The sequence below is a fragment of the Camellia sinensis genome, chromosome 7, assembly GCF_055761805.1.
Source record: "Camellia sinensis isolate YWXY chromosome 7, ASM5576180v1, whole genome shotgun sequence".
Taxonomy (NCBI): domain Eukaryota; kingdom Viridiplantae; phylum Streptophyta; class Magnoliopsida; order Ericales; family Theaceae; genus Camellia; species Camellia sinensis.
The window spans coordinates 93755236-93769892 of record NC_138967.1 but is presented as its reverse complement, the minus strand read 5'-3'; the positions used below and the strand labels follow the sequence as shown (position 1 = coordinate 93769892).

At 42.0% G+C, this 14657-nt stretch overlaps 2 protein-coding genes across 3 annotated transcripts in view; one reads left to right on the top strand and one right to left on the bottom strand.

Moving 5' to 3' along the window:
• LOC114285411 (receptor-like protein 7) overlaps positions 1–14657 on the top strand; it is a 306773-nt gene that overhangs the window by 79217 nt on the left and 212899 nt on the right. The gene's annotated exons all lie outside the window — the stretch shown is intronic.
• On the bottom strand, positions 465–11985 carry LOC114282218 (uncharacterized). Its single transcript, XM_082878813.1, has 4 exons — positions 11797–11985; positions 10697–11456; positions 10432–10610; positions 465–927 (listed from the first exon to the last, which is right to left on the bottom strand). The coding sequence occupies exons 1-3, from the start codon at positions 11968–11970 to the stop codon at positions 10489–10491; spliced, it is 1056 nt and encodes a 351-aa protein (XP_082734939.1). The 5' UTR covers positions 11971–11985; the 3' UTR covers positions 465–927; positions 10432–10488.

Below are 14657 nucleotides of genomic sequence, written 5' to 3'. Positions count from 1 at the left end.
TTTTTTTTTTTTTTGAAAGAAACCAAAAGTTTTTTTTTTTTTTTTTTTTTTTTTTTGAAGAGCAATCAACACGTATGCCTCCCTCTGATTATTTCTGTTAATATTCTAGGAATTATGCTTATTCCCTTATTTTAGGGTTAACCTAGGTTACAAGTACTGATGTAATTCTTCTATATTAAACACACAATTGAATATACAATTTCCCTTTTCCTTATAAACAAATAGCAACATTCCTGAAAGTTCAAATATCATCATTTCAAAGACATCAAGAATATTCATCATACCTTTTAAACGTTAAACTGATAGAAACAATACATAAATCAACATCTCAATGCAAATGTCTAAACCATTTGATGCACATGAAAATAATGGCAGGTTCTAATGTCACATCCAAGAGCAAGTCATATGCAAGTGCATAGGGAATGTACTTGGAAGGAATGAGTACGTCAAATATCTTTGTTGGAAGGAATGAGTACGTCAAATATCTTTGTTGCCTTCGAAACAAATTAGAATTAGTCTAGAAACACATGTGCGCACACACAAAACCCTAAGAGTAGAGGCAGAGCGGGCAACTCCCTGCAACAGTCCTACTTTTGAAACAGGCAACTCCCTGCATACAACGAGTCTAGTAGACTAGTGGAGTTCACATTTTGTTTGACAGGAGTTGAGGATTGGGCTCTTTTTTAAAAAAAAAAATTTGGCTGCATATTTGGATTGGGATTTGTGTAGGGAAAGGAAATGGGGAGGGAAATGTGAATGACATGTAAGCTAAATTTATTTCACATTTCCCTCTTCTCTTCTCTCCACAAATCCTCAACCAAATCGATGATACAAACATGGCCTTTAGTGCCATTCTTTAGGTCAAAACAATTCTCCATCACTAACTTCATTCATGCATCATCACAAAATAATTTACACTAATGAAACCTATAGCGACCCCGGTCTTTTCTCTTTAGATTATTGTATCCGGACTTAGGTTCCGTGGATCCTGTCATTACTTATTGGTTGTAGTTGTCCTTTAATCTCTTAGTATTTGAATTATAGGTTGTGTTGGGCGGGTCTGTTTCAGGTTGGTTGATTGTTGATGCCAATAGGTGATGCCCAGATTTTGGCCTTCACGCTCGAGCGGAGGTTTTAACGCTCGAGCGGGCCCTTCGTTGTTGCTTCTCCGCTCGAGCGGTAGTTTTGACGCTCGAGCGGGATTTTCCATCTCCCAGTATTTTGCTCTGCAGTTCTTCCGCTCGAGCGTTAGTTTTTACGCTCGAGCGTGATCCCTTGTTTTTGCTCCTCCGCTCGAGCGGGGAGTTTGACGCTCGAGCAGGTGCAGCGCCTGCAAAACTTCTGAAAGGGTGCAATCGACGCTCGAGCGGCTTTCTTCACGCTCGAGCATGATTCTGTGTCTTACGCTCGAGCGGGGCTTTCTACGCTCGAGCGTAGAGTCGACTACATCAGTCCGTGATTTCACTTTTCTGATCACTTTTTGACCTACCTTTTCATCTCTTAACTTTTAAAAACCGCCCCTTGAGAGTCTCTCTCTCTACTCTTACCTTCTCTCCAAGATTTGATCTATTTCCGGTGGTCTTCTACCCTAGTTCCTTTGGAAGAAAGGTAGAGCTTCACGAGATCTTTCTTTTAATCTGAAAAAGAGAGGATTTGGAGCACTTTGGATTTTGGGTCATCATCTCCATCTTCTCTATTTTAGTTGTGATCTTCAAGGTAGGGATTTCCTACTCTATTCTATAAGCTTTGTTCTAAGTTTTGGTATTTTAAGATGTTGAGGTCACTTAGATAATTTTGGGAAAAACCCTAGTTGTATTAATTAATTAATTTGTAAAATTAATTTAAGGGAATTGGGGAATTTGGTTAAATTCATGAAATTGATGAATTCATAGATTAAATGGTGTAGTTGGATGATTTAAATCACTCACCTATGAAATTGTTGATATATTTATTTCCAGTCTAGAAATAACTGTTTTGGGCTATCGGTGGAGGATAGTCATGATTGTTGTAGACATTACATGTGGATTAGGAATAACTGAAACTAATCACATTGGTTAAGTCATTAATTTGACTATTGAATTAATACTGAAAATACGTGTATTGGTTGAGCATTGCATTTGCATATTGTGTGGGAGGAGATAGGGGATGTACTCCACGGTTTAGGGGAAGATAGGGGATGGACCTCTAAACCGGATTTTTGTTTGGGAGGAGATAGGGGATGGACTCCATTAGCACCATTTTTATGTGTGCTTATTATATTGAAGTGTTTTTACATGATTATTGATACAGCACTAAAATGTGTATCAAATGGGAAGTATGAAGTGTTTTGATATGAGCATGAGTCTCATTTGTTTTGTTGATATTGGAAGTAATGTGATTATGTTATATAATTCACTGTTGTAAGTTTGGCCAGGTTCTGAGCCATGTTGATAATAATGGAAAGTGAAATGTGTCTTAGACATTAGTGTTATGAGACTGTTTAATAATAAAATAGATTATCTTGATTAACCATCTATTGAATGCTATAGCTTTATTCAATGCTTATATTTGGTTTAGTATTTTTCTACTGGGCTGTGGCTCACCCTTTATGGGAACATCATTTTCAGGTTCAGGTGATAAGCTACCTCCATGGACTTAGCCTGGAAGGATTTGATGTTTGGGATGTTGAAGACTTGTCTTTAGTTATATGTTTTATTTTGTTATTTTTGGGATTTCATGTAAACATTCAAGCCTAGGGCTTAACTTGTAAATGAGTTAGTACTCATCCTTTTTGTGTCCAAGTGTTAGCTTGGAAAGATGTAAGCCCTTAGGGCATTTATTTTGATGTTGCAGGATGTTACAAGTAAAGTCTGTCAATAAGAATACTCTGATGACTAACTCAAATGATTCATTTTCTTTTATAAATGCATGTTAATGTTATGGTTATTATGGGTTTATTTTGAGGGCGTTACAACTTGGTATCAGAGCGTACCGGGTTTGAATACTTTGGGTACGTGGGAAGTGATTAGTATCACAATGGGTTCGTCTCGTTTGATAGAGACTTAGTGTAACGTATATGCTTATATGATAACATGTTTATGTGATTATGTGGGTATGGAATGTAGTTTCTAGGATGTTGATTGGACCCTTGAGTTCTAGTAGTCTTGTTGGAAAGGCACTTGATCACTGCTGCTTCCAACCGGAACTATAGTAACGCATTGGGACTATCATTATCCGGGAATGAAATTCGTAGGTGCTTATGTGATTATGTGCTTACGTGGAATGAATTATTGTTGTCCATTGTATTAGGACGCGAGTGTTTAGTTTTGGCACATTTATTAATGTGCTAATGTCTTTGTTTCCTTTATTAGGATGTCAGGACGAGGACGAGGACGCGGTAGGCGTGGTAGGCCGGGTAGGCAGGAGGTGCCTGTGCCAGAGGAGATTCCGATAGTTCAGGAGGGAATTGGCCAGGCCAATGTGGCCGAGCCAGTAGGCCAGCAGGCTTTGGGCGCTTTAGCTCGAGAGATAGCGGGGGCATTCAGGGAGTCAGTAGGCATTCTCAGAGCTGAGAATCAAGCTCAGGCTGGTATTGCAGATGCAGGACCTTCCTTTCTGAAGAGGGAGTTCTTCCGGTCCAATCCGGATGAATTTGTGGGTGATCCTAAAGAGCCGCTTAAGGCGGATGAATGGCTCGAACAGACAGCGAAGACGTTTGAGATGCTTGGCATCGAAGACGAGGGGTTGAAAGTGACCTTGGCATCTTTCCAGTTGAAGGGGGATGCGGGTCAGTGGTGGAAGTTTACTAAGGGGCGTATAGGAGGTACGTGGGAGGCTTTTGTGAATGCTTTCCAGGAGAAGTTTTTATCTCCGGCAGTTAGGGAGAAGCTGCGAGACCAGTTTTGTCAGCTTAAGCAGTCGAGTTCTTCTGTGGCCGATTTTGAGGCTGCATTTACTAGTTTATCCAGGTTTGCACCTGAATTGGTGGCGTCTGAGGAACGCCGCTGTATTGAGTTTGAGAAGAAGTTGAGGCGTGGCCTCAAGCTGAGAGTTGGGGGAACTATGATTCGGGATTATGGGCGTATGGTTGATGCTGCAGCCCATATGGAGATCATGATGCAAGAGGAGGAGGAAGGGCAGAAGGGCTCCAAGAGGAGTCAGGATAGTCAGAGTGATGGTAGGAGACAGAAGGGTTTTAATCCCCAGCAGTCTCATGGTAGCTTTTCGAGATCGACTTTTCCTGTACCGAGTGCTAGTTCGGGGAAAGGCAGTCAGGGAGACATTACCTGTTTCAAGTGTGGCCAGTTGGGCCACAAGTCTCCAGTTTGTCCTCAGAGGGGAGGAGTTCAGAGAGCAGCATCTTCTTCGGCTCGATCTCAGAGCCAGAGTCAGGGTAGAGGTCAGCCACTCTCGTGTTATCAGTGTGGTCAGCCAGGGCATATGAAGAGGTATTGCCCCCAGTTGGGTGGCACACCTGGTGCATCTGGTTTGAGGCAGATTTAGGGTCAACAGCCAGCTCAGTCGGGTCAGGCCTCGAGGGCTAATCAGGGGGCTTCATCGTCTCAGTCGGTGCAGCAATCTTATGCTCCTAGGGGTGAGCAGGTTGATCAGAGGTCATCTGGGCGCGTGTATGCTGTTACCGCGCAGGATCTTGTACCGGCTCCATCTGTTGTGAGAGGTACTTTCTTGTTTTGCAACTCGGTTGCTAATGTTTTGATTGATACGGGTGCATCTCATTCCTTTGTGTCTGCTGCATTTGCATCTGTTTTGGAGTTGGAGTTAGCACAGTTGGCATCTCCTATTTGTGTAGTGTCGCCTCTTGGGGGTGAATTGATTTTGAAACACGGTGTTAGGGGTTGTGATATAGAGGTTGATTACCATAGAATCCCATTTTCTTTTGTAGTTATGCCTATGAGAGGTTTCGATGTTATTTTGGGTATGGACTGGTTATCGTCGTACCGGGCAGTTATTGATTGCTACCGCCAGAGGGTCACTTGTTGTACCGTGAGCGGAGAGTATTTTCATTTTCTGGGGGACCGGGTTGGTGATGTGTTGCCACCGGGGTATGTTCGACGAGGAAGGAGTGAGCTTAGTGGGCTACTTGCTAACCTTTTGATTAGTGAGGATGATGAGACCCAGGTTGTGTTGCCAAGGGTGGTTTGTGAGTACTCGGACGTCTTTCCTGAGGATCTTGTTGGTTTGCCACCGCATCGAGAGATTGAATTCTCTATTGACCTAATGCCCGGCACGGCGCCGATTTCTATGTCACCTTATCGTTTTGCCCCAGCCGAGTTAGTTGAGTTGAAGATCCAACTCCAGGAGTTACTAGACAAGGGTTTTATACGCCCTAGTGTTTCGCCGTGGGGAGCACCGGCCCTCTTTGTTAAAAAGAAAGGTGGTGCTTTGAGACTTTGCATAGATTATCGAAAATTGAATCGGGCTACGGTTAAGAATAAGTACCCTATGCCTCGTATCGATGACCTGTTTGACCAGTTGAAGGGTTCCCGTTGTTTCTCAAAGATAGACTTGAGATCGGGTTACCACCAGTTGAGGGTCAGGGAAGAGGATATTCCGAAGACGGCATTCCGTACGCGGTATGGCCATTATGAGTTTTTGGTAATGCCATTCGGGCTCACCAATGCACCGGCAGTCTTTATGGACTTGATGAACCGGATCTTCCGGGAATTCTTGGATCAGTTTGTAGTCGTTTTTGTGGACGACATCCTTATCTATTCGCCTTCTGAGGAGGAGCACGAGGCACACTTGAGGGTGGTGCTTGAGTTACTTAGAGCCCATAGGCTGTATGCCAAGTTTGGGAAGTGTGAGTTCTGGCTGAGAGAAGTCAAATTCTTAGGCCATGTGGTATCCGGTGAAGGAGTGTCTGTTGATACATCCAAGGTAGAGGCAGTGCAAGATTGGGCACAGCCTAAGAGTGTGTTTGAGATCCGCAGTTTCCTGGGGTTAGCTGGGTATTACCGTCGGTTTGTGAAAGACTTTTCCAGGTTAGCATCACCGTTGACTAGACTGACTCGGAAGGGAGTTAAATTTGTATGGAGTGAGACTTGTGAAAAGTCGTTTCAGGAGTTGAAAGTTAGACTGACTACCGCTCTAGTATTGATTATTCCAGAGAGAGGGTTGGGTTATGCAGTCTATTGTGACGCCTCACGAGAGGGTCTGGGTTGTGTATTAATGCAAGAAGGGAAAGTAGTTGCCTATGGTTCACGTCAGTTGAAAATTCACGAGCAGAATTACCCTACGCATGATCTAGAGTTAGCAGCTGTGATATTTGCCTTGAAGGTTTGGAGGCATTATCTTTATGGCGAGAGATTTGAGGTATTCTCGGATCATAAGAGTCTGAAATATTTGTTTACACAGAAAGACTTGAACTTGAGGCAGAGGAGGTGGATGGAGTTCATAGAGGATTATGACTTTGAATTGCATTATCATCCGGGAAAGGCCAATGTGGTGGCCGACGCCCTTAGCAGGAAACCTGTTGGTGACATAGCTAGTATAGCCATCCGAGAGTGGGAGATGTTAGGTGCACTTGGAGAGTTTGATTTGCTTCTGGGCGAATCCGTTGAGGCTGCGGCCTTGTTTTCTGTTGTTGCACAACCTACACTTGTGACTCGAGTGTTAGAGGCTCAGAGGGGCGACCTTGAGATAGAATCCCTCCGTGAGAAGATTTCTGGTAGGAAGGTTGAGAAAGGTTTGACGGTGTATTCCGACCTGAGTGTGAGATACCGAGACCGTCTATTTGTGCCGGAGTCTCATCGAGAGGAGGTACTCCGAGAGTTTCATCATTCACGCCTTGCGGTGCATCCGGGAGGTACTAAGATGTATCGGGATTTGGGTCGCCAGTTTTGGTGGCGGGGTATGAAGGGAGATGTGGCAGCTTTCGTATCTAAGTGCCTTACTTGTCAGCAAGTGAAGGCCGAACATCAGAGGCCAGCGGGTTTGTTGCAACCCTTGCCTATTGCCGAGTGGAAGTGGGAACATGTCACTATGGACTTCGTTGTGGGTCTTCCGAGGACTCAACGGGGTAGTGATGCTATTTGGGTAGTTGTGGACCGGTTGACTAAGTCGGCGCATTTTATTCCTATGCGTGTTAAAGATTCAGTTGATCATCTGGCCGATTTATATATTCGGGACATAGTGAGGTTACACGGGGTTCCAGTGACGATCGTTTCAGATAGAGATCCTCGTTTTACTGCCAGGTTGTGGCAGAGCTTGCAGAGTGCCTTAGGCACTAAGTTGACCTTTAGCACAGCTTATCATCCTCAGACTGACGGGCAGTCCGAGCGTACTATTCAGATCCTTGAGGATATGCTTCGGGGTTGTGTTCTTGACTTTGGTGGGTCGTGGGAGAGGCACTTGCCTTTGGTGGAGTTTCCCTACAACAACAGCTTCCAGTCTAGTATCGGTATGGCACCGTTTGAGGCCTTATACGGCCGACCGTGTAGGTCTCCTGTTTGTTGGGCCGAGGTGGGTGATGCACCTCTGTTGGGTCCGGAGTTAGTGAGGGAAACGACGGAGAAGGTTGAGCTTATCCGTAAGAGGCTTGTTACAGCCCAGAGTCGTCAGAAATCTTACGCCGACCGTAGGAGAAGACCTTTGGTGTTTGAGGTGAGTGATCACGTCTTCTTGAAGATATCACCAAGACGGGGATTGATGAGGTTTGGGAAGAGCGGGAAGTTGTCCCCTCGATTCATTGGTCCTTTTGAGATCCTTGAGAGGATTGGTGAGACTGCTTATCGTTTAGCTTTGCCGCCGCAGTTATCCGGAGTACATGACGTGTTTCATGTGAGTATGCTTCGGAAGTATGAGCCGGATCCATCACATGTATTGGATTGGACCGATTTAGTAGTTAATGAGGATGTCTCGTATGAAGAGAGACCGGTTAGGGTCTTGGATAAGCGGGATCAAGTCTTGCGAGGCAAGACCATTCCTTTGGTGAAAGTTTTGTGGAAACATCACGGGGTGGAGGAAGCCACATGGGAACGTGAGTTGGAAGTCCGCGAGAAATATCCGGACATGTTTAATGATTTGTAATCTTGTAGTTAGATTTTGTAATATTGTCAAACCTTAAAGCTTTTTATATATGTCTTAAGCTGTAAAACATTTAGAATGTTTTGGTTAATGGAAATATTTTGGAACTTACCTCGAAATGGAAGTTTAATGGAACATTGTATATATTGAATATATTGAAAATTGTTGAAATTGAAAGAAAATTGCATAGTGTTAATGCAGGTTGAAATATATGTTTGTTTTGCTTATTGTGGCATGCCTCTTAGTTGAGAGATGGAATGGCCGGTGTTGGGTCAAGTTGTTTATTATTGAGTTAACATATTGTTGGAATTTGAGAAAACTTATTTTTAAAACCTTGTGCTTAATTTCGGGGACGAAATTCTTTTAAGGGGGGGAGGTTATAGCGACCCCGGTCTTTTCTCTTTAGATTATTGTATCCGGACTTAGGTTCCGTGGATCCTGTCATTACTTATTGGTTGTAGTTGTCCTTTAATCTCTTAGTATTTGAATTATAGGTTGTGTTGGGCGGGTCTGTTTCAGGTTGGTTGATTGTTGATGCCAATAGGTGATGCCCAGATTTTGGCCTTCACGCTCGAGCAGAGGTTTTAACGCTCGAGCGGGCCCTTCGTTGTTGCTTCTCCGCTCGAGCGGTAGTTTTGACGCTCGAGCGGGATTTTCCATCTCCCAGTATTTTGCTCTGCAGTTCTTCCGCTCGAGCGTTAGTTTTTACGCTCGAGCGTGATCCCTTGTTTTTGCTCCTCCGCTCGAGCGGGGAGTTTGACGCTCGAGCAGGTGCAGCGCCTGCAAAACTTCTGAAAGGGTGCAATCGACGCTCGAGCGGCTTTCTTCACGCTCGAGCATGATTCTGTGTCTTACGCTCGAGCGGGGCTTTCTACGCTCGAGCGTAGAGTCGACTACATCAGTCCGTGATTTCACTTTTCTGATCACTTTTTGACCTACCTTTTCATCTCTTAACTTTTAAAAACCGCCCCTTGAGAGTCTCTCTCTCTACTCTTACCTTCTCTCCAAGATTTGATCTATTTCCGGTGGTCTTCTACCCTAGTTCCTTTGGAAGAAAGGTAGAGCTTCACGAGATCTTTCTTTTAATCTGAAAAAGAGAGGATTTGGAGCACTTTGGATTTTGGGTCATCATCTCCATCTTCTCTATTTTAGTTGTGATCTTCAAGGTAGGGATTTCCTACTCTATTCTATAAGCTTTGTTCTAAGTTTTGGTATTTTAAGATGTTGAGGTCACTTAGATAATTTTGGGAAAAACCCTAGTTGTATTAATTAATTAATTTGTAAAATTAATTTAAGGGAATTGGGGAATTTGGTTAAATTCATGAAATTGATGAATTCATAGATTAAATGGTGTAGTTGGATGATTTAAATCACTCACCTATGAAATTGTTGATATATTTATTTCCAGTCTAGAAATAACTGTTTTGGGCTATCGGTGGAGGATAGTCATGATTGTTGTAGACATTACATGTGGATTAGGAATAACTGAAACTAATCACATTGGTTAAGTCATTAATTTGACTATTGAATTAATACTGAAAATACGTGTATTGGTTGAGCATTGCATTTGCATATTGTGTGGGAGGAGATAGGGGATGTACTCCACGGTTTAGGGGAAGATAGGGGATGGACCTCTAAACCGGATTTTTGTTTGGGAGGAGATAGGGGATGGACTCCATTAGCACCATTTTTATGTGTGCTTATTATATTGAAGTGTTTTTACATGATTATTGATACAGCACTAAAATGTGTATCAAATGGGAAGTATGAAGTGTTTTGATATGAGCATGAGTCTCATTTGTTTTGTTGATATTGGAAGTAATGTGATTATGTTATATAATTCACTGTTGTAAGTTTGGCCAGGTTCTGAGCCATGTTGATAATAATGGAAAGTGAAATGTGTCTTAGACATTAGTGTTATGAGACTGTTTAATAATAAAATAGATTATCTTGATTAACCATCTATTGAATGCTATAGCTTTATTCAATGCTTATATTTGGTTTAGTATTTTTCTACTGGGCTGTGGCTCACCCTTTATGGGAACATCATTTTCAGGTTCAGGTGATAAGCTACCTCCACGGACTTAGCCTGGAAGGATTTGATGTTTGGGATGTTGAAGACTTGTCTTTAGTTATATGTTTTATTTTGTTATTTTTGGGATTTCATGTAAACATTCAAGCCTAGGGCTTAACTTGTAAATGAGTTAGTACTCATCCTTTTTGTGTCCAAGTGTTAGCTTGGAAAGATGTAAGCCCTTAGGGCATTTATTTTGATGTTGCAGGATGTTACAAGTAAAGTCTGTCAATAAGAATACTCTGATGACTAACTCAAATGATTCATTTTCTTTTATAAATGCATGTTAATGTTATGGTTATTATGGGTTTATTTTGAGGGCGTTACAAAACCTCAACAAATTCATTTTCCTAGTTTCATTAATGAAAGAAAGAGAAGCTTCATATCAACTATGAAACATCGATACCTGTACGAGACGAAACATCCTCCTCAATAGCAGATTCAATATATTGTGCATCACCACAAGCATATAACTCTATCGGGGACATCCCGCCACTATTTGTACATGTGCCTGCGGTTGCCAAAGCAGGAAGTTAACACAGAAACTACAGGAAGTGACTACAAACTAAAATTTAATGCAGCAAAGAAGTACATTACCATTTGATTGTGCTGAAAACCCACCAGACCCACCATTGGTGTAAGTACTCAGTTTTGTTTCTTTCTTCACACAAGATTCAATGGGTAAAATCTCATCAGATGTTGGGATATCAATAGCAGCATCTGCAATAGACACAGCTGAGCTAACAGCATTGTTACAAAATTTTCCTCCTCTGGAGTGACCTTCAGCAACTTCAACTGAAGCTGAGCATAATGTCATAACTTTGTGGTCACATACTGCTTCATGATTATTACTTAGTTGGTGGCACAATGAAGCCCTTATCAAATCTTTTGACCCAGGAGTGATTGGCCATGACATTGCAGATGACGGATGATTATTCCTCTTAGATTTTATTTTGATATCCACATTTGAATATTCACAGGTATCTTTATCCTCATTTTTCTCTGAACACAACTCCGACCTTCTTCCTTTAATCAAGCCCAGAGAAGATGGTCGCAGAAAATGACAAACATTTTGATGTTCACTGAAAAATGAGGTATGGTCCGCATTCACACCAGCAATCATTTTTGAATCCTTAGCAACTTGCTTATCAACCTTTATCCGATCTTCGTTGATGCTTGCTTTTGGTTTCATGTAGATCCCAAAATCGGTACATGGGTTCAGAGACAAATCAGCGACAGTTACTTTGACAGGATCTATAGAAGATAGAGGAATCAAATCTTGTAAGACATCAGTGTATAACTTTTTGACACTTGCACCAACTGTCTGCACCTGGTCTTCAACATATTCAACTGTGTCCTGCCAAAAATATCAATTTAAATTATAATTAGAAGTTTGCCAATTCCAATGACCATCTATGGTCAGACTTGTGACTATCAAGAATACATATCACATTAAATGCATCCATATCAGACACACAGACCATGTTTCCACAAAGGATAATATTTAGCCCACTTGTGGGGAAAGGAAAATAGATGATAAAGAAAAATCATCTCATGAAAAGAGCATGCCCGGAGCAAGTGATAGTAATAGAAGGTTGGAAAAGAGTGTTCTGACAACAGCTGTAATTGTACTACCACTAGGAACAAACAACAGGAACTTCCCTTAGCTGAAATGCAGCAAAAAAATATAGGTTTACCCGATACATATCTTCTTCCAACTCCAAGCACAGGGTTTCAAACTTCTGGTATATATCTCCAACCCAGGTTATACCTTTAAAATCCGTAGTGATCATATTTTGAGAGTGCTTGTAAATGTGTGTAGTAATGTTATTATCCAGCCCCAACATCATGATGGCACTAATCAACTGCATAAATTCAATTGAAACTTTATCAAGGATTGAATGAAGTAAATTGGTTAAATATCATTTCCTTTTGACCATATTGTCCTAGTGCATGTAAATTTGACTAGTAAATAAACTACAAAAAACACACACACAAAGAGCCAAAGAAAGAAAACACCACATTTTAGAGAAAAAATAGCTAGTAAAAAAATTTTAAACCTGACAAAGCAATTGTCTACTTGCCAGAGTTTTAATATTTATTTATTTATATTTTGTATTTATTTAGTTATTTATTTATTTTTATTTTTTTTGTCTTTCAGATTTATGGAAAGAACAAACACAACCACAGCAAGACCAAAGGATTCCAAACCCACACACATTCTCCCCTGGTTTGAGAAGCAATACGGCCATGTTTGTTTGGATGGACATGAACTTGGGATTGGACTAATAGTCCAGTAAAATTATTAATCCGATGTTTGGTTAAACAATTGAAGTACGGACTAATTATTTTAAACTTGACTATTAGTTAAGATAGGATACATAATCCAACGGATTCATAATCCTAAAACTATTAGTCATGGGAATGCTAATCCAGTCCGCCCAAACAAACATGGCCTACATATAATGACATAAGCTATCACATAACTCACTGATCAGCTTTCTTCGACTGACAACAACCCAAAAAAAAAAAGCCTTCAGGACTACCAAACTCCTAGTAAATCTAACAATCCGGCAAAATAATGGTTCAATCAGCAGCTCCATTTCGCATTCAAGGGATAAACATTCTGTCATGGCTGCAACCCTTTGAAACATGGGTACAGATACAATAATATTAATTTTTAGTATCATATTATACATAAGTTCAAAGGAAGGTGAGAAACAATTCTTTAGGAGTTGGGTATTAATTTAAAAATCAATTTACTTTTTTTTCAGTGAGTGCTATAAAACTTTTATTTCAATAAGTCTAAATTGGTTGTACTGCCCTTGTGTTTTCAATTTCACACTTTTAAGTTAGTGTATGCAAGTTTCCCATAATCCAACTGTACAAAACTGTCAATAACCTATTCTCTAACCAAGGGACGGGATGAGTGACAGCCTGAAAAGTACATCGGCTCCACTCTAACCAAATCAACCACATTAAGCACAAAGGACCAAGTGCCCAAGCCTTCTGGCGCTGCTTTCCCAACCCAACCCCCACCCCAACTCCGAAGAACATCCAGCACACCCTTTGGTTGAACCCATAGCCACTCCAAAGATGGGTTTGGGGGGGGGGGGGCGGAACCCACAAACGGTAGGTAATAGAACAATGAATGAGCAAGTGATCAACAGATTCCACATCTCCCTGACACATACAGCACCAGTTCACTAAAATGTGTTGACGACGAACCAAAGTATCAATTGTCAAAATTCTGTCTAAGGCTGCCATCCACATGAAAAAGGCTTAGATGGAATGCATTCAATCCAAATACTCCGCCAAGGAAACGCCCCACCCACACCACCAATCAAAGCTCGGTAACACGAAGAGACCCAAAAAACACCCTTCGCTCCCGGCGGCCAACACAACACTGGACAATCCTCTCCCACCCCCCCACCCCAATCTGCACACTATAAAGAAGACCCAAAAGATCCACCAACTACCCAACCTCCAAATTTTGGACTTGCTGACACAATCTAATGTCCCAAACTACAAAATCCTCATTCCTAGCAAAACAAGGCACCATAAACGCCTATCAATCAACAGCAATACGAAAACTCAACGAGAACGAAAACTCTAAAGGTTCCTCACCACACCCCCTGTCATGCCAAAACCTTACCTTATCCCCACACCCCACCGAAAAGTGAACCTGTTTAAAAGACTCCCCCCGACCCAGCCATATCCCCTTCCACAAACCCTGCCCATGTGAAACCCCACCACACCTGAACTACACTCCCTCCTCCCCACCCCATATTTGGCTACCACAACCTGACGCCACAACCACTCTCTCTCCCACACAAAGCACCAAAGTCACTTACCCAACAAGGCCAAATTGAACAACACCGGTCTCCAAAGCCCCAAACCACCCACCTCCTTAGGCATGCAAATCCGATCTCAATCCACTAAATGATATCAAAACACCTCCCTCCCCCCCGCCCCCGCCCCCCGGTCCTATAAAATTTCTCACTGCAACTTCTTCAACCGATGCTCCACTGATATTGGAATCACGTAGACTAACATAAAATAGGTTGGAACACTCGACAAGACACTCTTTATCAAGGTCAACCTCCCTCTTTTAGACTAATATTATCTTTTCCACCCCACCAATCACCGTTGAACCTGCTCCAACATGCCATCCCACACCCCTTTTGCCTTAAAAAGAAGCTCCAACGGCAAACCCAAGTACGGTAAGGTTGACACCTTACATCCCAAAATAGCTGCCAGGTTTGACACCCTATCCACATCCCCTACTGGAATCAACTTAACTTTTTAAAATTTACCGAAGCCCTGACACCGCCTCAAAACATAGAAGCACACATCTCAAATACCCCAAATATTCAGCATTAGCCCTGCAAAAGATGAGCGCATCATCGGCGTACAAAATATAAAAAAACAACAACGAATGACGTAAATGCCAATCCCACCATAAAACCCTCCAACAAACCACCTTGCACCGCCAGAGACAACAGCCTACTCAATGCCTCCATAACCAAAATAAACAACTAAGGGGGTACCGAATCAC

Bases quoted from the DNA above. Each gene is read 5' to 3' on its own strand.
- LOC114282218 (XM_082878813.1), bottom strand. From the start codon at position 11,970: ATGCAGTTGATTAGTGCCATCATGATGTTGGGGCTGGATAATAACATT. The intron at 11,457-11,796 runs GTAAACCTATAT...TATTTTTGGCAG, and splicing joins TGGAAGAAGATATGTATCGG to GACACAGTTGAATATGTTGA. The intron at 10,611-10,696 runs GTAATGTACTTC...TGGCAACCGCAG, and splicing joins GTTTTCAGCACAATCAAATG to GCACATGTACAAATAGTGGC.